Source organism: Polyodon spathula, chromosome 1 (assembly GCF_017654505.1).
Source record: "Polyodon spathula isolate WHYD16114869_AA chromosome 1, ASM1765450v1, whole genome shotgun sequence".
In the NCBI taxonomy this organism is placed as follows: Eukaryota; Metazoa; Chordata; class Actinopteri; order Acipenseriformes; family Polyodontidae; genus Polyodon; species Polyodon spathula.
The window spans coordinates 14,778,398-14,804,231 of record NC_054534.1 but is presented as its reverse complement, the minus strand read 5'-3'; the positions used below and the strand labels follow the sequence as shown (position 1 = coordinate 14,804,231).

The following is a 25,834-nucleotide window of genomic DNA, read 5'->3' as shown; positions in this document are numbered from 1 at the left end:
AATAGTACTAAAAACTGAAGGAAATGGTTTGAAATTATATCCTATAATATCCTAGAGAGACAAAGAAGTGCGAATAGTTTTCTTTTTTTCTAGTTTCTCCAAAGCCACTGTATGCCCCAACTTTGAACAGCAGTGGGCCTTATCACCTGGTAATAGCCATCAACAAGGAGCCCTATACTGGGGATGGACCTATAACATCTGTAAAGCTTCTATACAAATCAGCCAGGGCATCGCAGTCATGGTCATCCATTGAAGGTAATATTTGTTGTTTAAATTATTGATTTATTTCTGTGCAACTGCACGACACAGTGTCTTATTCACAAAGCTTAACCCATGAGAAATTTAAAGAATGAAAGATTTCCCTTAGTAAATTGTATTGATTTTTCAACAAACTGTATTGAACTTTTGACTTTTCTGATTATGGATGGGTATTGCAATAGTGTATGGGGAAAGGCCAAAAGGAGCAGGCCATAGTTGACCAAAGTTGCATTTTATATGTTCTATGTATTTAGAAAAAAAATGTTTCGGAACATGTTGTTTTTTTATGATTAGGATTTGTCTATTTTATTGACCAAGAATTATTTTTTCTTTTTTTCTAACTGTTATCTTTAACATTCTTTAAAACAAAACAAAAAAGTTAATTCATAAAAATAAAAATCTTCCTTATATATATATATATATATATATATAAACTAATAACTGCAGTTGTTCTCACAAGCATTTCTGACAAGATTGCTAATGTTTTGCTTCATTTCTACATTTGTATTTTTTGATCTCCCTCTTGTGGCAAGACTCTGTAATGTTTTTTCAGTGACCGGTATATAATTTACCTGCCACAGTTCTTTACTGAGAGTACTGTAACCATTTTTATTTTCTCAGTGAATGGGCCACTAGTGAAGCTCGAGAAATTGAACCCAATGACAGTGTATAATATATGTGTCCAGCTGAGTCGCCAAGGAGAAGGAGGTCAAGGGCACCCAGGTCCTGAGGCCAGCTATTCCACTACCATGCTGCGTAAGGATTGCCTCTGTTCTAAGGATATGTTCTAATCAAGCACTTGGACCTTCCGGGCAGGCTTGTAACTAATTTGAATGTTTAGAAATGTAAAGTATTGCATATTGGGCGAATAAATCTATTATTCGCCCAATATGCAATAAGTATAAAACAAATGGGATAGAAATATGGAACAAAGACTTCAAAAAGGTGATGCAATTAAAAAAAAAAAAACAGATATAATGTTCAAATTTAGCACATAAGAACAAGAGGGAGACAGAGTAAATGTTATGTTTAGAATGGAAGGTAGAAAGCACTTTTTTTTTTTTTTTTTTTTTTTTTTTTTTTTTTTACAGAATTATGCACTAAAACTGGGAACATTTATAAATGACTAGATTCTGTCCTATTAAAACAGATCTCCCAAGCAGGGGAAAATGGTTTGGAAAGAAGGGAGTCTTGACGAGTAGAATGGCCTCTTCTTGTTTCCTAACTTTTCTTTTGATGTTTCCCAGATCTTCCTCCGCCGTCGGGAGTGAAACTGATTCCAGTCAGCCAGACATCCCTGAGCCTTATGTGGGAGCCTGTGGTCGGATCTCCAGAGGAGCGCATTTACCAGGTGGAATGCAGTCGGGTAAACGATAGATCAGCGAAGAATATAATCCTACAGGTGCCAAGGAACTTCTCCAGTGTAGATATCAAGGACCTGGAGCCCAAGCAGATGTACCAGTGTAAGGTCTGTGTGACGTGCAAGTCTGTAGGCCAGTGGAGCAACCCTGTGTCAGCTTGGACTTTCAGCGATGGTAAGGCTTGTACATCTTGCAGCTGACCTCAAGGCTGCACAGTAATGCCGGGGTTTCCCGTTCTATGGGCTCTGTTTTGAAGTGCAGTGACAAAGGCACATTTTCTGAGAGGAATAAAAGTGTATACCTAGTTTAATTATACAATTATTTTATTCTGCTGTAATTTTGTTGCTGAAGTTATTTTGTATTTAATCATGCTTTCCCCAAGCGTATCCTATGCATTTATTGTGAAATACCTCATCATTGAGGTTAAACATTTCATGATATTTCATCCATGTCTACTTGCCTGTATTAAACATTTTGATTATTAATCAGCTGGTAATTTGCTCTTGAAGCAATTCACTGTCAACCATTGTAAATGTCTTGGGAGAGGCCCTTTATATTGTTTAAATTCTGAAAAACATTTTGCTGTTCATACTGTTCAGTTAATACCCGCTTTAAATCATGGTGCTGTTTCCTCACTTTTCTAACAATAGCAGTGATTGAAAAATCTGATTTTATATTGCATTTCAGGGAAATACTGTAATTCTCTTTATGTAATCCTCAAGAATGTTACAGTACATCGTATCACCATGGTTATTTGGATAAGTAACAAGTTATATAGACACGTCTACAGGTGCAGAATTTCCCACTACTCATTTCTACAAACTTGTTTTGAATTGACAGAGCTCCCACCCCCTCCTTTCAACATCCAGAAATGTAACATCACAGATTCCTCAGCCATCATTTCCTGGTCCCTTGAGGAGGGAAACTCTGTCTCCTCTGTCATTATCCGCTATAAGAACAGCGATGCCGAGGACTATAGCCAGCAGACCGAGATTAATGTCCGGGAACATGCTGTCACACAGTTTCAGCTGAGAGGTCTGAAGCCTGACACTCACTACATGGTTGAGATCTGGGCAAAGAACAACATTGGAGTAAGCCAGGCAAACCCCAGTTTGGAAATAAAGACGAGAAAACAGCAGGATAACCACAGTAAGTTTGACATTTTGTGAGGTAAAACAGAACCAACTCTGGTCTCGATAGACTGTTCTCACTAATATATTTAAGGAATGAGGCAGTTCCATTATTACCAAGGAACAAGAAACAGCAATGGCATTGTCTCTATTACATTACAACTTTTATATTTTTTTTAAGTGTATTATTTACCAGTTCTTTGTCTAAAATAAGTTGTTCACTGGAAGGTTTTTTTTAGAGCTGGGTTCAATAACCTGCGTGACGGATTTCATCAGTAAGAAGTGGTTTTAGAACAGGTGTTACTGATTAGTGTCAACTTCTCAGCTGTGCTTTATTTGCCATTCCATTATTGAGTAATAACAGAACAGCTGACCACCATAAAATAACAATGGGAGAGCATTGCTGTTTAAATACATTATATTTTATAGGCCATTTTAAAGCACAACAACACCCAAAGGCATGCACTGTTACTTAGACTGCCCACTTCTAAGTGGTTGATGGTACAAGGCAACAAACCTGAGGCATTTCAGTACAATGGCACGCCTTGTTGTGTTTTTGCAAACATATTTTACAATTGATAAACTACACCCAAAACAACCTGGATTAAATATAAAAGCAGAAGCTGTTATATACTGGACAATTACTTAATCCAGCCCAAACATATCGTTAACACTAATACACAAACATAATCATAAACCTAACCTTTAATGCAAAACAAAATATATCCAATTGGCATATTAGGTTTCTGAGTTAAAAGTTACCTAAAAGTGAGTTGCATTCTATACTGAAAATTTGAAATAGTTTTTGCCATGTCTAACATTATTTTATGTGGTGTGACTCTTTTTTTTTCCAGTGTCATCATATAATTTCCAAAGTGATGGCAACATGCTGCTCATTGCTATCCTGGGGTCTGCAGGAATGACCTGCTTCACCATTCTGATAGCCTTCTTCATAGTGCTGCAGCTCAAGAGAGCCTCCTTCCAGCGCAGGATGGTACAGGCTTTCCAAAATGGAGTGGTATGTACTACAGTTGTCCCGTGTTATACCGCCTCAATCGCATATCTCCAGCTATTCTATCTGAACAAATGTCACCAATACAAAAACATTGCTAGTTTTACCTGTTCTATCGCCACCCCGCTGTCCGCCGTCTACCAACTTCCCAAGCCAAGCAAACGTAAATATAAGCATTGTAGTTTCCTTCATTGTAGCGCCAGCGAAATAATCATGGCCAATTAAAACAACAAAGTTATGCAGTTAACCTTTGACTCGCTTTTCTAATTCGTTGTTAACTGAACGTTCATAACAATGTCATCAGCACCCCCAAGCAAAACAGAAAGTACAACATGACGAGACAACCCTACATTTAACACCAGAGCAAAAGAAAAAAAAAATCTGCATGCATGCATCTGAAAATAAGAAAGCAAGACATCGCAAATGTTTTCTCGCCTAAGTGAGGCGTATGCTGTTAATAGAAGGACAATTGCAGACATTGTAATGGATAAAAACAAATGGCTTACCTTGTTGGAACGGATCGATTTGCTTAACCTGAGAAAGTCTTGACGCAGTCTAAAATAAGTGACTTTTATAAACCACAGTAAAAAAAAAAATGATGATATCATTCAATGGGGGATGGTATTAAGCAGGCTTACAGTCGTGCCACAAACAGTACAGTTAAAACAAAAAACAAACAAAAAAAAACCGCTGTTTTTATGAAATTATTGTTTGAGTGATTTGACACTAAATAAGTGTTTATTTATTTATTTTTAAGTATAAACTTCCTCAAAAGTAACTATGTATGTATGGTTTATACAGATGGTCAATAGTTATGAACTACTACCAGATACTGTAATTGTATAAATAAATAAATAAAACGTTTGAATTTATTGCAAAGGTTGTGTGGATGTGTGTGTGTTTTAAATATTTTTTTGGACACTCCCTGTAATGCCACCCTCACTTATTGCCCGTTTTTACCCCCATGGCCCTTACCTGGCGGTATAGAGGGCAGACTGTACTTACAGATCAAGATTGAGTGTAAATATACAATAATATTACCATTTATATGTGTGTCCGACAGATTTTTTTGTTTTAATGTTTGGTTTATATATATATAGTGGTTAACTGAATTATATTTTAAAATCAATCTGCGCAAAAATACCGCCTTTTCCCCCTTAACATTCTAATGTACAACTAATCTGATAATATAAAAAGCTACTTAAACAAAGCTACTTTGAGACAAACGAAATCATGTCTGTAACAGGAGAGCGTAATGAAGGCTTAATTCGCAGCTACCGGACAGCAAATACAGGGAAGACACGACTGGTCCACAATTGTCATCGGCTGGATCCAAACAACACCCTCCCTCCACTGCCTGCGAGCTTGAATGACGCCCCGCCTCCAACAACAACTTTCAAGTCAGACTCAATACTACACGGAGTATTCAACACTTGTACATGTCTAGATAAATTATAATAAGAAAGAGTAAGACCCCAAATAAATACATATGTTAGGTAATAATAATAATAATAATAATAATAATAATAATAATAATAATAATAATAATAATAATAACGTATTCTCTACGTGTATGTTGTCTTTCTATTCTAATTATGTTAGGGACTATTTTCCTCAGCGTAATGTTAACTGGCGAAATATCAGAAGTTCAAGGTAAACATAGGCTTATAAAGTTTTAGCGACGTGCTCTGTCGCTTATATATAATATAAATTACTCGACCTTCGGTCTCGTTATTTATAAACTGTCACAGAAACACGAGAATGAATTGTTTTCAACTGAAGAGGCCCATCTATTTTTTTTTTTTTTTTTATAATACATAGATACCCTTGTGTTGCTAATATTAAAGAAGACGAGGTTCAGCACTACAGACAGTTGGTTTTTTAAAGTGTTTATCAGTGCTGTACAGACGTTCTATGTCGTTATCAGTTTAGTTACGAATGTAACTAGCAGAGGGAACCTACAGGAACTGCTGAATTTATCCTGAAATCATGTGAATCACAGGTGGAGATCCCTTAACTTTGTATGTGATTTTGAAGGCGATTGGTTACACCTGAGCTAATTTAGAATTGCTATTACAAGGGGAGTGGACACTTATCCAACGAAGCTATTTCAGTTTTTATTTTTAATTAATTTTCTACAAATTACTAGAATATTTTTTTTAACATGTAAGTTGTAGGATAGGATGTGTAGATAAATGAAAAAACAAATTGAATGCATTCTAATTCCTGCTATAGGGCAACAAAAGGTGAACATTTTGAAAGGGGGTGTAGACTTTCTACAGGCACTATATATATATATATATATATATATATATATATATATATATATATATATAAGTCTGGGGACCCTGTATCCCCTGTTATCAGACCCCTGTTTAAAATGCATTGATAAGAAGAACATTAACTTCATAGGAAATCATCTCAGATACCCACAATGGAAATGACATCATTCCTGTATTATTTTGTTCCTACTGACTATATATAGGTATATATAATTATTTGAAATCTGTTTTCCTTTTGTAGAGGGAAGAGCCGGTGGTTCAGTTCAATTCAGGGATGCTCACAGTCGCCAAGAAATCCAAGTCAAAGCCGGAACCTGTTGTGTACCCCACACTCCAGTGGAATGACATTAAATTCCAGGATGTGATTGGTGAGGGGAATTTCGGGCAGGTTTTAAAGGCCCGCATTAAAAAGGACGGGCTCAGAATGGATGCAGCTATCAAAAGAATGAAAGGTATTGCCTTTTAATTATTTAGTGTTAAATATGAATTAAAAAAAAAAAAAAAAAAAAAAAAAGATTTGGTCCATCAATGCATTTCCCTTTCTTGAACACCATTGTATTCTCATTGTATAGCTTTATTATTACCATAGAAGGAATGGGTTTGTTCAGTATTTATTTCCCCTCCTAGAATATGCCTCTAAAGACGACCACAGAGACTTTGCTGGTGAGCTGGAAGTTCTTTGTAAACTTGGAAATCACCCCAACATCATTAATTTACTGGGAGCATGTGAACACAGAGGTAGGATTTCTGTAACATCTCACTTCTCTTTTGTGAAAAGAATTGTAGATATTATAATACATAAAAGTAATAAAAAAATATACAAATTCACAAATGTGTTCACAAAAACACTAAAGTCTAGTTCCTGGATAAAAAGAGGCGTTATTCTCAAGTTGAAAAGCACTCAGCAAGGAAGCGTATGTAAGTGTGTGTATGTTTTAATAACACAATATAATCATTGTGTATACTATGAAACAAGAGAATCTTTGCATTAGGACATTGCTAATGTTTGTAATGCATGTATGTTGGGTTCAGGGTATCTGTATGTTGCCATTGAATATGCACTGCATGGAAACTTGCTGGATTTCTTGCGGAAGAGCAGAGTGTTGGAGACAGACCCTGCGTTTGCCATCGCAAACAGCACTGCCTCCACCCTGACCTCTCAGCAGCTCTTGCAGTTTGCAGCAGACGTGGCTCGGGGCATGGACTATCTCAGCCAGAAACAGGTCAGTAATAAACCCTTCTTTTGTTTACCATTATAGAAAAAGTATCACCCTGTGGTCATTATAGTCACATTGCCAGTGTCTTCTAAGGCATAATAAACTTTCCAGATTGTAGGCCTTTGGCCCAGCCTTGTAATATACAAAATCTCACTATAACAGTGGCTTATTGACAAGCAGCACCAAACAAGGATCATAGAAGAACTAGGCTGTCTACCTCTAATTGGATACCTGTTCTGAAAAATAACAAGTATCTAGAGAATGGCACAACAAGGGAAAAAAGAAGAGATCCAGTGCATGGTTAGGCTATTACAACGTATGAGTACCTGGGGTTTTGCCTGGTCGTACCAATTTGTAATGTAGCAGTCACACCCTCTCTAACTGACAGTAACTGCCAGATAGATCGTTTACTGTGTTTTGAAGTATAGTATAGTATAGTAATTGCTTTGCATGCTTATAATTACAGCTTTGGTTTAGTTTATCCACAGAGATTTAGCTGCCAGAAATATCTTGGTGGGAGAAAACTTTGTTGCAAAGATAGCTGACTTTGGATTGTCAAGAGGCCAAGAAGTGTATGTGAAGAAGACAATGGTGAGAATGACTTCAATCTTGTATATTTAATGCTGACGCGTTGCCGTACAGGCCCAGACCCTTAGCAACCAACGAATGACATATTACACAAAACATATTTTTTTTTAAAATGTACCTCTCACTTTAATAATAATAATAATATTTTTTTAGAAACCCATGAAATATTACTAAAGAGTCTCTTATTCTGGGTAATTTCAATTCAGTTTTCGGAATTTTACAGGGGAGGCTTCCAGTTCGTTGGATGGCAATTGAGTCCCTTAATTATAGTGTCTATACAAGTAACAGTGATGTGTGAGTATCTGCATTTTTTGTTTTACTGATTTTCAAGAAATTTGAAATTAGGCAACAGAAGTATAAACAGTATAGATTACATGGCCTAATTAAAAGCTACTGCACAAAATGATCTACACTTATTGGCACTGTATAATGAATATAAAGGATTATATATAAATTGGAATGTGCTTTTGTTTACATTATAATATGCCATTTGATGTTGCTATGCCAACAGTGCCAACCAATTGGAAACAAAGGTTCCAATTTTAGTTCAGAAGAATCCTATGGGCCATATTCAGAAAGCCTTTACCACCTTTTAAAGCAAAACTCAAACTGCTAATATTACAGAACTATCAAGAAACAATTAATTGCATAATAATGTAAACTATTACATTAACCACCTGCTTTATTTATTTGAATTTTTTTTTTTTTTGGTGATAATTTAGATTAACTTAGTACAGGCTTTTTGAATAAGGACCCTTGTTTGCTATTTAGAAGTGTACTACTTTACATGTCAGGGAAGAAAATATATTTCACTGGCTTAATGTGGTTGTATTTTTACAGATGGTCATACGGTGTACTGCTGTGGGAGATTGTAAGCTTAGGTAGGTATTGTGAGACTAACAATCATACACTTGCTGCACTCACATTTCAATGCATTGTTTTTATCTTTGTATTCTCTCTTGATTTCGTCAGATATGTATAAATGCATCTATATATGCAATGCAGTGGCACTACAATGATAATGCAATTATTCTGTAGAGTACACCTGAGCTAATTTAGAATTGCTATTACAAGGGGGGTGGACACTTATCCAACGAAGGGAAAGTGGGCACAAGAGCAGCTTTTGACTTTTGGGGCCACAGTATTATTCTTAGATTTTTACATAACAATAAATGTTATGAACCAATCTATGGTAAGCTGTTGCAGTAGAATGATACCATATTGACACCTACATGCTAAAATATCAGGACCATTGATCCATTTTTCAGTATGGTAGTTAGCACCAGAGGTTACAAGTTTAGGGTAGGATAATACACTGGTATTCCCATTTCTTTAAGGTGATCAGCCTTGTCTTTAGGATACTGATTTTCATGACCAGCCTGTCCTAGATGTTGCTGCTTTTGTCTTATTAAAGGTGGCACACCCTACTGTGGAATGACCTGTGCTGAACTCTATGAGAAGCTTCCACAGAAATACAGGCTGGAGAAGCCGCTCAACTGTGAAGATGAGGTGTATGTTGTACCAAGCACTCTAACATGGATACATAGTTTTTAAATTGAATTACATTTTATTTAAGTATTTATTTATTACTCAAAGATTCAGTGAGTCATGGTCATAACGATAATAAAAAAAAAAAAAAAAAAAAACACCACAAAGGCTAAATAAGCAATCACATACCATACGATATTGAAAACAATCACATAATGTATTGAGATGCATTATTAATGCAGTTTTAAACTGGTTTGCCCTCTCAAGAATACTGGTGAATATGTTCTATCATTACTCATTCAATAGTGAACTGTAATTTAAAAAAAAAAACAGTAGCGAGAGCTTCTTGTTTCATTTGCTGCTAATGCCATTTCTGAATAAAGATTCAAATGATGATTTGTTGCTCCTCCATCTAAAGCAAATCTACATACTTTATATATCTACTCAATTAATTGTTCCCATAATCTATCTGGGGAGATAACATTTGGGTATTTTTCCTACTTCTCATGCTCAGGCAGTGTTTTATCCTACGAGGACTCTTAACATAATCGTGTATATGAAAGCTAGTGCTCGATTCAAATCCACCCTCTCAAGTTGTTATGGCCATATAACAGCCTATGCAAACCATAGCTTCAGGTTTTATTCACATTCTGTTGCTTCTGAACCAATAATTCCTGCTGTGATGTATTGTTTCTCATTATTTAAAGGTATGACCTGATGAGACATTGCTGGCGTGAGAAACCTTACGAAAGACCATCATTTGCACATATCCTGGTGTCACTGAACAAAATGCTCGAAGAAAGAAAGGTAAGATTGATTCGCTTTTGCAATGATGTGGGAGATAGATAAGTTACACTAAATTCACCACAAAGTACAGGGGGATGCAATGTGTTATTGATATAATTAACGACACCAGTTAAATTTTCATCAACATTACAACCATTATGTCTCAAATGATGAAAATTTAACCGGTGTCTTTAATTATATCAATAACACATTGCATCCCCCTGTACTTTGTGGTGAATTGAACTGCAACTGTAAGTATGAACCCATTGCAGAACCATAGTACCAGTGTACAACCATTTCCACGGCAGGTCTACAGTAGGAGTTACCATTCTAAGATTTTCACTGGAAGCTTTTTTATGAATTACAGCTTTTTTTTCTACCTCACGTTGTTTTTTGCAGACATACGTCAACACAACTCTGTATGAGAAGTTCACTTATGCAGGCATTGACTGTTTGGCAGAAGAAGCAGGTTAAAAGAAAGATGATGAAGCCAATGCTGCCACTGGTCCTTAACTGCATCACATTGTACAAGCAATTTACTTTAGAAGAGCATGAATGAATCGTTTGCAGAAATATGCTAGTGGTATTCATTATTGCATTGGACAGTCAGTATAGAGATGATCCCATTTCCTTGCTATACTTTGCACAATATAAGTCCCAGTGAGGGACCTCTTTCTCCCACAAGTTGCATAAGCCATTTATTTTAGGGGTAATCACAGTATAGCGAGGAATAGGTGATTTATTAAATCCTGGGTGATTTCCCAGTGCTGTAAAATGCTCTTTAAAATCTAGCTGTGGCTTATCCCTCCTGTTATAGGTTGATCAAATCAACTGTGTCTAAATGTAAAAAGAAAAAACAATATATATAGCTAAAAGCAGGAAAAGATTGTCCCTGCTGTGTAGAGATGGATCAACTAAACATTTGCTTTAGCGCAAGGTCTGCCCCAGTTTTTCCTAAATGTTAAATTAACGACTCTGGGGTACATTTGTCAAAACAAAGGCAATAATACTAAATTCACACATCCGGGGAGTTTCATATACGTTTGAAAAAAATTCATGTGGTATTCCTTTTCTAAAACAATTGTACATAAATACAAACGTTACTTTTTGTGTTTTTCTCATCTTTCTACGGCACCTGCATGTGTTGCATTATTTTAATTTCAATGGATCATAATGTATTAACATTTTATCACCTGAAATTCATTTTACATAGGGGTTGAGGAATTTCTTTGTAATTGTAAGATCATGTTGCCATTAGAACAGTCACTGCTAAAGTCTTTTGTGATATACTGTAAAAACTGTTAATAAAAAAAGTTGTTTTAAAGATGTTCATTGATTCTATCAGTGCTGTGTGATTTAATAAATTGACTGGTGATGCCTCACAACAAAGGAAATGCATTCATATATAACGGTTGTGTCATTTTGTACCGTAAACTGCACCCAAGATGTACAGAGAGACATTATCAATGGCCTATTACATGACTATAACAAACTACATTACTCAGTGTTGCTGTCTGTTGTGTTGTACTTATTCCTGCAATATCTTTTTCTTCCTTTTCACACATTTCCTTGTTTTGATATTTTTATTCAGATGTGCTTGGTCATAAATCAAATTACTGAATTGTTACCGTAAATGCAAAAAAACAAGATAGGACAATTAAATGCATCCATCTTCCAAGATAAAGGCTTTTTACACATTTACAGTAGAGTCAAATATTCAAGAGTGCAGTTAAAGCAGGCAAAGTTAGGAACTTTCCAGTTTTTAGCCTTGCAATGGATCCATGTTTCTTTCAGGGTGTAAGTCAATTATTCAGACAATAAACTGCCTACACCCCCAGTTTTTGATTCAAGTGCATGCAGAAAACTAACTGAAGGTTGAACAGAAATAACCTACTGTAAGATGACCCACTTTTTCTAATTATTTAATACTTTATGTCCATGAAACATTTTAAGTTGGCACCTTTAGTATAAGCCTGTTTATGTTGACATAACATACGGTTATGTAATTCAAAAACAAATCCTGTGACCCTCAATTTGATTTGCTTTTGAAATTACAAATGTATAGTGACACAGCAGTTTCATTATAATATTGTTCATTCTAGTTAGGGGTAATTGCCCTTAATTGTTGGGTCACTGATCTTTCATGATTCACAGACGGTTGATGTGTTACACATGCAATTGAGTGGTGACAGTAACTAGCTCAGCAGCTGTATTTTTTATTTATTTTGCTCAATGTGGAGAAATTATGAAGTGATTCATTTTGTAATTTTGCAACTGTAAACAAGCACTAATTTTAAATGGATTCTTTTGTTGAACATACTAAGAGGAACCTGCAATTTATAACTTCATATTAAAGTATTTTTTTTTAGCAATACCTGTGTTAAACATGTTAAAAAGTTTTACAAGGAAAGCTTAATAGAACCAGGATAAAGTCAGCAACCCATTTCTTACAAACCCCCCCCCCAAAACTTAAAGAATGTATTCTCAGTAAAATAAAGTATTACCTGAATTGATTCTTCCCTGCATGGAATATTTTTAGGTTTGTGTGTGTCTATACATATATAAAAACTATAAAACATATATCGGAAGATATTAATCATTTAAATGTTGCTCCTTATGCAACTTCCTCATGCAAGAAGCTAAAATGAAAGGAAGGAATCCTTTTGAGTGCTGCACCACAGCACTGATCGGCTCGTTCACACTGTGTAATTAAATAATCATTTCAGTAAACCAATAGTTTGCAATTGATTTCAACTTTGACTTCAAAACCCCACCCCTTCATGTTATTCTGACTTGAACCAGGAAGTAGTCCTCTACCTGCTCTTGTGATTGTACCTGTAAGAATAACACATTTTACATATTATAGACATCTAATGTGCTGAACTGTTCACAGGAACATCAATTAGTTTATCTTTATCATTTGTTCTGTGGGGGTGGGAAAAAAAAAAAATCAAAAATGGTCACAGCCAGAAAAGTATTTTAATGAACATTGCGGCACAGGCACATCACACAAGCATTGTCTTTTTTATGCCCATACCACAACTGCATGCAAAAGCAGCTTATTTCACCTATTCTCCCCCCCCCCAAACTAGGCCACAGGCCTGTTTTTTTTTTTTTTTTTTTTTTTAACTACTCTATGGTCTAGTAAAGTGAGGTTCAATACCTCAAGATTAAAGTCATACGCTTATAGATATTTCTGGCATTTCAATAACCAAGAGCATTATATATATATATATATATATATATATATATATATATATATATATATATATATATTTTTTTGCAACTCCAACCACCAATTGGATTAAGTGGTACATTAACCCCACCCCTTCCTATACTTAGACCATAAACTCATTACCACACAAATAATTGACGCTTTTTCCGGACTATTCCACTAGGGTACAAAAGATCAGAATCATTGAATATGTGGTAGAGTGCTGTGTCTTGACATACCCACACAATGAAATGTGTAAAAACAGACAAACATTTAGGGAAAATAAGCAAAAATACCAACACTAATCCATGTACAATATTGAACAGTAAAGAAATACATTATACAACACAAACAATTAACAAAATGACAATGGTTTGTTTAACAATACTGACCAAAAACAGAACATGATGATGGGAGAAGAAATACTTTAAGTTACAAGTACAAAACATCCAGAAGCAGAAATTACTGCATAATACATCTTGGTAGTGTTCTTTGCCACCCCTCAAGGGTGGTAGAAATCACCATCTTTTCACTTTGGCATCCTCCTTTACTTTCCACAGCATTAGCTCCATACAAGCAGCAGCATCTTCACTGGAGTCATGACCGCCCACTGCCAGAAAACAAGGAGAATAGTACAGGGTTAGAAACAAACAAAATTGTAGTACTAGACTTTTTCAAACTTACTCATCATTATCTGAATTGCCCAAGTTGGAATCAGCAACAAAAAGTTGGGGTACCTAAAAACATTAGCTTTAAAATTAGATTTTTCCTAAAGAATAAACACAGCTATAGAACTGATTTGTTATTTATACAAAAGGCACCTAGTAAATGCTACCACAGACAGATCTACCACCTGTTCGTACCTCGCTACTGTGTGATTACTGTACAGAGTGGTCAGAAACTGACAGCAACGCACAGGATGACAAGAGGAAACATTTCTCAGCTGCGTCACCTTACTGACCACAAAGCTCTATCTGAAATTAGCATATGGGCTGCCCCCTCATACCAGAACCTACCGTTCTCTTGAATAATCCGCCTCAAATAGTCCGCCATTAACTTCCTAAGTGTTCGCTTGTTTGGCAAACCCAAACGGTGCGGAAAAACAATAGACGTGTCAATGACAGTGTTGTGAAAGAGCTAGGGAAAAACAAAACTGTACTTCAGTTTTTGAATGTTAAACCTACACAAAAAAGTTTTCCATTTTGTTATTGATAGATACAATTTCATAATATTTTTTTACCTTAAGTGCAAACAGATCATTTTCAAAGCAGTGACCGATTAAAATAGTTTCAGCACTGAACAGGTTAAGCAGCACTGCCTGAACATCACGGATTGAGGGGTTTGTCCGTTTCAGGTCATCTTCAGTGACTCCCGAGAACCTTTAAAAAGCAAAAAAAAATAAAAAAAAATAAAAAAAAAAAAAAAAAGGATTTACACAAAACCCTCCATACCTCTCTTGCTACTATTATAGTATGTTCAGTAATTGAAATACACCTGCAAGGTCTGATCATAGAGATGCAAAAACCAAGCAGGTAATGGTGAACTGTATTCCTTTAGCTAATTCGTCATTCCAATTGAAAATCGGAAGACTGATACTTCCCACAAAGCTATTTGCTGCTTTCCACAGAGAACTTTAAAATTAGCTTAGGTAGATAAACTGAAGAGTCTTTTCTTGAAATGTTATTACAAATGACACAAAATACCCAATACATCCAGTATAAATATTTCATACTAACAGGGAACTTAAAGAACAGATCATACCTGGTGTTATAATCAATAACTTCATTGTCTGGTTTAACAAAAGTGTCGTAGACAACCTGTAGACTGGGGTTTACCACAGTAACCCTTGCGAGTTCCAGACCTTGAGTAGTATAGCACTACAAAAAACAGGGGAAAAGAGAAAATAACTGGGTCCAGTACTGAATGTTTGTTATTAGTGTTAATATTTAAAAACAACTGTACTCACCATCTGACAGGCCAAAGCAAACACACCAGCGTTCCCATTACTGAGGAAGGACTTTGAAAATGTCTTTACAAAACCTTCAAGGTTCTCTTTACAGCCATCATGTACATGAAGCTATTTAAAAAAGGTACAAAATAGGATAAGAATGTTTTCAAGTTAAGAGCACTAAAAAACTTCTAGTAAAAAAAAAAAAAAAAAAAAAAACCCTACTCTTAAAACCACTGAGCTTGGATCACTGATCCATGCACCTACAAACAAACGAATTATAGCCTACGTCCCAGAAGGCCAATATTTAAAAAAGAGTGCAGCAGCCACATTTAAAACTAAGAGCAATAAACAGAGCAACATTACCTGGAAAACTTGACATCCAGGTGTTCCTACTGCACCTTCACAACAACTATAGCGAGTATCTAAGCCACCAGGAACTAGAACAGAAATGTTACCACACAGAAAACAAAGGATTTGTATTGTTGTGCATTCAGATCCTCAATCACTCCACTAAAAGGTGGTGTGTGTGTGTCGTGTCTCCCCCCCCCCCCCCCCCCCAAAAAAAAAAAATAGCTTGCCTTTTTTCTTCAGCACTTTCCCAGAGTGGTAGTTGCACTCCTCCTTCCGAACATGTTTCCCCGACGACGTCACAGAATATGTTGCTCCACATCGACAACAGATCCTCTTCAATGCTTAAATATGCAAATCCATTTCCTCACATTAACAATTTCAAAATAACATATTTAGAATAGAAGAGAGAAGGATATGCTTGTTTTTTGGTCTAGTGAAGGAGAGTACATTTAAAATTGTTTAATATACATTTTATGGTCCTACTGGCCCACTTACATGATTTAATTCCCCACACTTCCTTCATTCCATCAAGAAAGTGGTACAATTATTTTGTTCTACACCCTACATTAAAGAAAATTGATATATAATATATATATATATATATATATATATATATATATATATATATATATATATATATATATATATATATATATATATATATATATATATATATATATATACACACACACACACACACACACACACACACACACACACATTTATACAAAACGATATACAAGCGCCTATACAGATTGGTGAAGTTGTACATTTCTGCAGCACAGGGTTGCTAAGAGACACCTAGGCTTGATCGGAACAGCAACAAATTTACTCACAGCCTGCGGTGCTTTTCTTAGAGACATCACCAAAGAACAAAGCAGCTGCTGGTTTATCAGGATGCTGAAGAGGGAAGCCATTCACTTTTAACATCTCATCAGTCATAATGTATTCCTTCAGCTGCTCATAGAATGCAGCCCCAGCTGAATCTGAAAGACCAAAGAGGTGCACAACTTCAGGATCAGGGAGGACCCACTGGGATACAACCATAACTGCATAATAGCATTTCCACAGACAAGGTCATCATTAGTGTCTTGTGGCAAACTGCTTTGAAAATTCCCCTTGACAGTGCAGACTAAACAGACTACATACGCATTAGAATGTTGTGGAAGAAATACACACCTTTCTAGAAACCTGCATGCATAGTAAATGTCTACTACAAAATAATGGTATATGCATATTAAAATAAGAATCCAAAATTTGCATTTAAAAAAATACCCCTATATAGCCATATATGGAACAATAAATTAATCGTGGGTACTGCCTAGCAGTTTGGTCTCATAAAATCTGTACAAGGAGTAGTTGAATGGTACAATTGTATACTCATGAAATTAAATCCCTCATGGTGCCAATTGCTACAGTCTATAGCACAGATTTTTGGGAAACAAATCTCTTAACTTCAAATATGCTCTTTATTACATCAAGAGCCTCACGAAATACCACTTATGTCTCAGAATGACTGTGCAGCAACAGGAGGTGTGCGCTTGGTTGATCTGTGCAACCTAGGACCCAACATCAGTTCCATTAGAACAGTCTTAGGAAAGCTTACATAACTGCGAGATCAACTTCCAAATTATGTTTTGACATATGGCAATTTATTCAATAAAAAACATTTTATAGCCTACATACCTGCTACAATTTACAGTATCATATCAATGTCTTATGTAATTACAAGGGAGTCAAAGAAACATTACCTTCTGCTTATCAAGTAAGCAATCATGGTGGCAGTCAACATTTATATCATACTACTGCCTATATAATTAATAGCATATTTGGTATACCAACAGTAATAATTTATGAAAGAATTCTATGTCAAACATCAATTTCAGCAATCCTAGAATCTTACCTGTTAGACATTATCCTAAATATGGCATATTAAAATATAGAAATCTTGAAAAGCTCACCGTTCGTCTTTTCAGCCTGCAATGTTCCACCACCAGAGGTGTGACCTCTTGAACTCTGCAAACTGGAGTCTGTGCCTGCAACAGAAGATAAATATAGCATGGGAAACCTCTCTGAAGCAACAGCTGAATTTCAGCCTAGAACAAACTCAGAAGCAAGGTCAAGTGGTTTCAATTTCTACAAAGCACCAAGTAGGTTGCTTTAGATATGGACAAGGTTTGCTAGCTGCAACAGTGAACCAATTTTTATTATATTTATATATATATATATATATATATATATATATATATATATATATATATATATATATATATATATATATATATATATAAAAAAAAATCAACCTTCAGAACTGGCAGTTTAAAATATCAACTTACTGTTAGAAGGGCTGCACTGGTTCTTCAGCCTCTTAAGAGAGTTTACAGCTATACTCAGGTACTTTATCTTGTTGGTACTGCGCTCAAATACGGCCTTTTCTTCAGCCAACGCCTAATAAGAGAAATGACAATGCCATGGGTTTGGTAATTTTTTTTTTTTTTTTTTTTTTTTTAGTAAAACATTAATAGATTCCATCACTTATTCTTCATGGTTTTACAGCAACTACTTTGAGCAAATGGTTTTGGTTAAATTTGACAATACCTCTGGGTTCTCAATATGCTCCAAACACAAAACTGTGTACTGCGGCACACAAACTAAATGTCAACTATACCAAGACTATCACTTACAGTACAATAAAAAAGGTAGTTGAACACAAACCTTTTCAAATGCCTCCTGTACAGTGAAGGATGTTTTCAAAAATTCTTCAACAAACATGTTGACGTAACGCTGCCTCACATCATGTGCAACTTTTGAGCTGGGTTCTACAACCAAATTTGTTTTTCTGCGACTGGCTATTGCCTAAAAGCCAACAATTGACAAGGTTACGAGTTGCCTAAAAGAGTTAAAAGTTCACACAAGTTACTCCCTGCATTGTTAAAATATTCATTGTTGTAGGGCATATATACCGTACTTTATAAATTAATAGATTCATTCTAATAATTAACAATTCCAACGCAAGAAATGAACAAGCTTAAATTTAAATACCTTGGCAGGAGTATAAGTTGTCCGCTGTTGTGCAGATGTGGCTGGAGCTATTGCTGCAGCCCCAATTATAGTCCCCTCTGGTAAAATCAACTGTACATTCGAGCTCTGTGAAGAAACTGCCATTCCACCAACTGGTACTAGATTTAAGCAGACTGAGGAAACAAATTAGGTAGAAGGGAAGACAAGGGAGCACAACTGCCCCCCCACCCACTACCAAATTAATTGACAGGCACCAAGTGTCACAGCTGGATAAGTGGTTCTCTAGGTGTATTGTATGGGGACCTCCACATGTCTGCTCTTTCACAGGGTCCCCCCCCCCAGTTCTTTGACCACTTAGCTTTTTTTTTTTTTTAAAAAACGAGCATATGTATACTGGAAAATGCTCTGCTGCAGAATTGAGTTTTTCCAGAATCCTTGCATTAGTAACATTGAACTGTGTGCTCCCTGTTGACTAGGGGATCTTACCAGTTTGCGCAGTGCTGGGAAATGCTGGAGCAGCAGGGGCTATCACAGTGGTTTTCTTCGGCACAGTAGTGGCAGCAACAAAAGCCTGGCCACCTTTGACAGCAGCAGTTAATATAGAAGCCTGCTGCTGCAACTGCTGGATTCGAGTGGGATTTGCAAGCTGTGAAGTTGGCTCCCTGAATGGCACTAGGACATGCTGTCTGCTTGACCTTACCTAAACATAGAAACACAGTTTTGGTACTTAAAACCGTGTACTCCTCCCCTCACTTCCCCCAGAAGGACAACTTCCTTCGAGTCACACTAGAATTCAACTACAAACAGCCATCACTTAAATATGCAGTACAACAGTGGTGAGCTAAATTGGTCCTTCCAGTTCCTTGTTCCAACTATTTTCTAAATGGTTTAATTGAATTAAGGCCACATCCAGGTCCCAGTGTAGTCATTTAATTATACCTGGAAAGGAATTCACCTCTTGCACAGGAATTGGCCATCCCTGCAGCACTGTTAGTTGCCATCTTTAAGCGATGCTTTGCATTTAGTCACCCAATGTCCTAATTACAAAATTAGGAATAGGTTATTTATCAACAGGAGTTACCAGTTACATCAGTACTATCCTGTGCAACCAGTACATTTGAAGTGAGGTCAGAAGTGAGGGATCTAACAATCTTTGACTAATCCAGTTCTGTCTTTGCATTATATCCCAAAAATGCAGCAGATACAAGCCTTTATTTTTGTTCCAAGGAAAGTCTAAAATACACCACTTTTAGGGCCGGCCGGCCAAGTAATTTACCCTGCCACCAACTTCAGCAAGACACCAATGCATTTCACTGGTGAGCAGGGCAGTAACTAGAATAGAAGTACAAAATAAGGCCACTTGGACAGCAGGACTTGCTTTGTGTTGGAAGCACAGGATAGAGCCTGCAACATTGCAATAAAAGCAGTTCATTAATAAAACTCAAATTAATGAAATTACATTATGCTTAGACACATGTGCAACTCTCTTCTTCTGTCCTGGGAGGAGACTTTGTTTTTTCTCCATGTCTGGTCTGTCTATTTCAATACATTCCTGCACCTGAAAAGAGGAACATTATTGCTTAGTCAAAAACTCGAAATGCAAACTCAGCTACATCTTATCTTCAAGAGCACAGATTTACAGAAAGGACGGGAATATGAAGAGTCCCAAGATCTCATAAAAACCAGGACTTGGGCATCAGCAGGGATCCTAGTTTACTGCAATAAATAAATCTGCAAGTAAAACAAAAGGGCTAACAGTACTATTGGGTAACAGTTAACACAGGAAGTATTTATTGTTCTTGTTACACTTGTTTGCTGTATTTTAGTTGATAACTAATTATTCTTGAACTGTAACCTTGTACTACAGTGTAACATGATTAAGTCTCTTTGGATAAATAAGTCTCCCAAATAAAAGTGGTTATACTTTCACATTCTAATCAAGTTACAAGCGCCATTAAATAAAACAAGCTTTTAAAAACTTAATATTTAATGTTAGTTCAGCTCAGAGTTAGTCTTAGTCTTCCGGACAGCTATTGTTAAAATACAGCTGCAGCATTCCACCTAAAATTGGTCTGAATCAGGAATGGCACCACCTCCCCAATGCGTTTGCTGAAAGTCTTAAACTACCAGTTGCTCCACTTTGTACAGAGGGATGTCAGCTTTCACACACATTGACAATCTTAAACAGTTTCCCCGCTGTTCTTTGGCAGTTGTAAGACGCAGAAATGATCCAAACAGTGGTCTGTCACTGTTGGGATGGCCCTGCTGTTTCAGCCTCATCTTGTTTACGTTTGGCGCTTCCCATGTGTTCTACAGTGGTCTACCTAAGAGTGTAATCTACAGCCTTGCATACAAAAAAAAACATTACCATCGACATGAAATTCATCCTTGCCAAATTCGTTGACCCAATTTAGGGTTGATTTTTTGTTTCTGGCATCTCTGAACACTGAAGTAAACTGAACTTGAATACCAGAAGCAGTTTTATTAGACAGGTATGTTTATGTAAATTTAAAGGAAAGTTGCCTGTGTTAATGTTTATATACGATGCGTGTATTGAATTGGTTATCAAATAAACAAAAAAAGCCTTGCGTGTTTGACCCTCCAAGTAAAAAAAAAAAAAAAAAAAAAAAGAAAATCTGTATTAATCTGCAGCACACCAATTCCTAGTATCCCTGGTCTAAGTACAACTAAACAAATGTGTAAATTCACTGCATGTGCATATACAAAACTCTATACTGCAAAGACAGGGATCTCCTTATAGCCCCAGATTCTAATACCTTCAATACCTTGTGTGGAAATATGTACAGGAGATATGCATTCCCAGGAAGGAGGTACTAAACATAACTTACTGGTCTGCTGCTCCTTTCCTTTTCTTCTGGTTTGATCTCATTGGCTTCCATAAAAATCCGGTAACATTCTTCCATTTGGTCATTGTCAGATAGACACATTTCCATATCTGAACTATCCGATTCAGATGAAGATTCCACCATAACGATCTGATCTTGATTCTGGGATTGCCCCAAAGATGGATTTACAGCAACGTCACAAACCATTGCTGTCTTTGGCACATCTGGAACGGTTGGCTCTTGTGGAGATGGTGAACTGTGAGCCACGTGTTTTTTACTGGACTTTTGCTCAGCTGTATGCTGATCTTGATTTTTAGGTCGCAGAGGAGATGCAGTCTTCACAGCAAAGTCAAATTCTCCTTGAAGGGGATCTGGTTTTGGTACACCCAGTGTGGTTGTTTTTTGTTGAGAAGGCAGACATTGGGTCATGTTTTTTGAAGTGGATTTTTGCTGGTCTTGGTTTTTAGGTTGCACTGGTGACACAGTCACCCCCACAAAAGGTGCTGCCTGTGGAAGTACATTGGACTTTTGTTGAGAAGGCAGACACTGGTTCATATCTTTGGTGCAGAGTCTGTCCATTTTCTGCTGGTCTTTCTTTTTAATCAATTGCTCTCCCATTCCTGGATCAGCTTTATTTTTAAACTTTTCCTTTGGTAGCATGGATAGATCAGTTTGTTCTTGTAGCAATTTCGTGCCAACCTTGGCATGGTCCAATGTAGGGCATCTTACAGGAACTCGCAGAGGTTCAAATGGTTTTGAGGCAGCAACAGGGACTTGTTCCATTTCACTCTTGGATCTCTCTAAAAATATAACCTTTTTGCTTCCAGTTAAATATGTAACACCTCCTTCCTTCTTTACTTCACTCAATTCTCCTTTACATTCACTGCCCTGGTTAAGGCCTACAGCAGAACTTGCACTGTGATCTCCAAGCACTCCCTCACCCTCTTCCCCAGAGATCACTGGGAGGCACTCGACAGGATCAACTGTATCCGTTGTCTCCATTTCCACAAGTGCTGATGTTGCATCAGGTGTTTTTTGCAGAAGATTTTTGGCAACTACATCTGATTCCTCAAGCTGGTTTTCATTATTCTTCCATCTCCTAGAGGCTCTGGGTTTCTTGAAATGAGTTACCAAAGGTGGAATATCAATGACAAGGTCACATTCCTCATCAGATCCCTCGACCTCAAGGTCATCCTGCCATGCCATGCAATCCCTTGTTACTTTATTAGGTGGTTCTGACTTTCGTCCATACGTATCCTCCATGGTTCTCTTTATCCCTCTCTTTGGATCTTCACACTGCTTTGCATTGTTGTTCCCCAGATCCGCAGAATAGTTGGACAATGGATCATATTCCAAATCAGTTGCTGGTCTAGATTTATCCACCACATATTTACTACTGGTGACCAAGTAGGCTGAAGCTCCCTCCAATTTGTGTGTGCGACTGGGGCATGTTGCATTATTTTTGTTGCCACAGTCATGTGCTTTCTTCAATTCTACTGATGTTGCTGTGGCAGAGTATGGATCTGTATCCCCTTTTTCATGTAGGGTCTTGTAGTGGGACAGTTTCTTTTGCTCTTGCTCAACCTCACACTTGACTGTCTCAATTGCTTTGTTTATCCTATGAAGCTCCAAAAGGCTGAGATCCTGTTCAGAGAGCATAGGTGGCTTATTTAGGTGTTCGGTATATTTCTTTGGAGTGGTTACGTCAGTTCCAATTTCTGAAATGTAAAACATTAAAAAAAATAAACGGCAGAACAAATAAGTGGGAACAGTTTCTAATGTAATTTTACATATTATACTGGTTAAAACCATATACAAAAATATTTTATTTAGCAAGGGAGCACAACACCAGCATACAAAAAAAATTAAAATCCAAAATTTATAGGCAAAGCAGAATGTGCTTCAAGGACAATTCAGAACACCCTCAAGAAACATAAAATAAACCAGGATGCTATTCAGAATTTATAGCAATGTGATTCAATATACATAATACAATGTACTCCTTACAACATCAATCCTATCAACACCCCGACATCTTATTGTTGTTTTCTATGGATGCAGACCAGGGCTTCTCAAACTTTGTCCTGGGGACCCTCTGTGGCTGCTGGTTTTCATTCCAACCTAGCTCTCAATTACTTAACTAGTCCCTTAAATTATCCGATAATTTGCTTGGACCTTTTTACTTGTTTTCAGTTATAGAACAGTTGCATATTTCAAGGTAGCTATAACATTTGATAAGTAACTTAACTGCAAATGTTTATGAGCTGAAAACAAGTAAAAATGTCTAATTGAGCAAATTACCAGTTCAACTAAGGGTCTAGTTAAGTAATTGAGAGCTCGGTTGGAAGGAAAAACCAGTAGTCACAGGGGGTCCCCAGGACCGAGTTTGGGAAGCCCCAATGTAGACCATTCTGGTCAATTAACACCTGTAAATAAAATGCTTACTGATGCTCTCCAAATTAACTTTCAATGTACTACAGTTATTTCAGATAACAGTACACAACTCAACTGTAGTACTGTAATATCACAGCTGTGGTGTGTTCCTTTGTAATTAAAGTCCCATTCAAAATAATGCACCTTGTAATAAGCCACAGCAATGCCATTATCCCTCAAATATAAAACTTCTAAGATACTGTTGTAATTGCACAGCTAAAATGTAACTCCCCTAGTAAATTAAAGGTAGTGAACATGTTAATTAAATAACATGCAACTATCGGAAAAAATAAAGTTACAGTAGGCCTACTTAGTAAAATGGTGCTGTCTGCTTTATTTTATTATAGTGTGTAGGGGGAACTAGTTACAGATTTAAAGTGCTTCTGTCAATTGGGAATGAAATAAAACTATGTAGGTGCCATTCAAAAAATAACTAAACAGTTTATTCATATTTGAGGGTTCATTTCTTATTTTTATGATGGTTGAGACTTCAAAATGACACTGAAGGACAGCTTTGAGATCCATTTGCTGCACCTGAGATTATATACACATTTAAGTAACATGTGATTTATTTACTTTTTGTAAAAGTAAAGTGTTTGTGGCAGTTATTCTTTTAAACATCTGGATGCAGTTTCCTAAGTTACGCTGGCACGGTTGAGGATATCAATGAATACTAAATCGACCAGGCACATGAGCAGTTCTAACATGACAGGTGTCACAGGAAATACGTTAGCTGGGTTAGCGTTTGCCTTTGAGACTTTAATAATGCACGAATCTTAGAGCTTAAAAGGCAAGGTTAAGTTGATTTTTTTCCCCCATCTGTGAACTTTAATTCAGAAGACTTCCTGCGATCTTTCCAATGTGTCCAGTTAATTGTTTTACTCGTAATGTAGTCAGGGTCTTTATTAAAAGCTACATTACAGAGGCAAACGCTAACTTATTTCATGTGACACCGGTCTTACATCAAGCCTGTTCATACACATTTTTATTCAATGGCATAAAGGGTTCTGTTTGTCATTTCCCTTAAAAATGACACTTTTGGTGACATTTCATATGTTTGTAGGTCTCCCGAGGCAGAACAGAAGTCTGTAAAATTTAATATCAAAAACAATTACCAGATATGAAAAGTATGAAATGAGTACAAAATTGTATGTAAAAAAAAAATCAGGCAGGTCTTTAAGCCAGTAAAACCCCAAAAGGTTAACAAATCCACCCAATTGGACAGCATTTTTTAAAAGGCAAACCTTTCTGGAACACATCTGGTTAATGTAAAAACCAACTCCGAAGCAGGTCTGACCTCAAGGCTGTCCTTCACCGTGCCACTTAAGTTTCAATTGTCTCAGAAGTATGGAATTAACCATCTTGTTTCTAATTAACTATTGTGCCAATTAACCATCTTTAACAATCAACAATGAATAGCACCACATTAAAAAGGCACGTCACCATAGAGCTAGCCTTTACCGTGGGTTAAGTACAGTGCTGTATTCGGCATTCAAATGTCAACTCTAATCTAGCGAAGTATCCTAGACGGGGGAACCAAAAAATCACAACTGGGAAAACGCTGTAAAAACATTTATTTAAATTAATGTGCACACAAGCGGTTATAAGTCAATCGTACCCGTTGCGTTATATATCTGAGCTTAAGTTAAAATAAATTAAAATAAAAAAAAAAAAAAAACCCACAACAAAACAACCAGTTTGTCAGGGGTGAGCGGTTTATCTGTGGTTGAGTTTGTCAGCAACAAGCACGGAACATACAATACCATGTTTACCTACGCGTTTGTTGATTTTTATCTCGTTTAACAACAAGACAAAGTTTTACTCCTGCAATTTTATTGTAAGTTTTGCTTTGTGGTATTTTGCGTGATTGTTCTCACCCGTACATCACTGTTATTG

At 36.6% G+C, this 25,834-nt stretch overlaps 3 protein-coding genes across 6 annotated transcripts in view; 1 reads left to right on the top strand and 2 right to left on the bottom strand.

Annotated features, from left to right (window-relative positions):
* The window catches only part of LOC121314542 (leucine-rich repeat-containing protein 19-like), a 72,556-nt gene extending 68,106 nt beyond the window's left edge, over nt 1-4,450 (bottom strand). Inside the window, exon 1 of the mRNA XM_041247936.1 lies at nt 4,268-4,450. The gene's annotated coding sequence lies outside the window, so the exon portion shown is untranslated. The remainder of the gene's footprint in view (nt 1-4,267) is intronic.
* Nucleotides 1-11,473, top strand: part of LOC121314515 (angiopoietin-1 receptor-like) — a 32,238-nt gene extending 20,765 nt beyond the window's left edge. For 2 of the 4 annotated variants that reach the window (XM_041247894.1, XM_041247903.1), the window contains 14 exons: nt 94-255; nt 880-1,014; nt 1,506-1,793; nt 2,460-2,768; nt 3,604-3,767; nt 6,285-6,495; nt 6,671-6,781; nt 7,076-7,266; nt 7,738-7,851; nt 8,072-8,142; nt 8,689-8,729; nt 9,263-9,359; nt 10,044-10,143; nt 10,522-11,473. In XM_041247894.1, coding sequence (XP_041103828.1) covers nt 94-255; nt 880-1,014; nt 1,506-1,793; nt 2,460-2,768; nt 3,604-3,767; nt 6,285-6,495; nt 6,671-6,781; nt 7,076-7,266; nt 7,738-7,851; nt 8,072-8,142; nt 8,689-8,729; nt 9,263-9,359; nt 10,044-10,143; nt 10,522-10,596 — 2,069 coding nt within the window. In that variant the 3' untranslated portion in view covers nt 10,597-11,473. Of the gene's footprint in view, nt 1-93; nt 256-879; nt 1,015-1,505; nt 1,794-2,459; nt 2,769-3,603; nt 3,768-6,284; nt 6,496-6,670; nt 6,782-7,075; nt 7,267-7,737; nt 7,852-8,071; nt 8,143-8,688; nt 8,730-9,262; nt 9,360-10,043; nt 10,144-10,521 lie in introns of those variants that run through there. The other 2 variants (XM_041247885.1, XM_041247911.1) reach the window with 2 other exon arrangements.
* A 2,162-nt stretch (nt 11,474-13,635) lies between these two features.
* On the bottom strand, nt 13,636-23,214 carry zgc:152968 (uncharacterized protein LOC564848 homolog). The gene is made up of 15 exons (XM_041250009.1): nt 21,509-23,214; nt 20,119-20,217; nt 19,146-19,359; nt 18,681-18,817; nt 18,354-18,494; nt 17,975-18,086; nt 17,600-17,674; nt 16,475-16,624; nt 15,866-15,979; nt 15,651-15,724; nt 15,303-15,413; nt 15,098-15,213; nt 14,577-14,715; nt 14,353-14,473; nt 13,636-13,946 (listed from the first exon to the last, which is right to left on the bottom strand). Exons 1-15 carry the CDS (start codon nt 23,162-23,164, stop codon nt 13,855-13,857), a joined length of 3,351 nt encoding a protein of 1,116 aa, XP_041105943.1. The 5' UTR covers nt 23,165-23,214; the 3' UTR covers nt 13,636-13,854.
* Nucleotides 23,215-25,834: the final 2,620 nt, after the last annotated feature.

Excerpts from the sequence above, each read along its gene's own strand:
- zgc:152968 (XM_041250009.1), bottom strand. The coding sequence starts at position 23,164 with ATGCTCTCTGAACAGGATCTCAGCCTTTTGGAGCTTCATAGGATAAAC. Across the intron at positions 18,495-18,680 it reads CAACTTATACTCCTGCCAAG|GCAATAGCCAGTCGCAGAAA; the intron begins GTATTTAAATTT and ends GTTGGCTTTTAG. Across the intron at positions 14,716-15,097 it reads GTTATTGATTATAACACCAG|GTTCTCGGGAGTCACTGAAG; the intron begins GTATGATCTGTT and ends TGCTTTTTAAAG.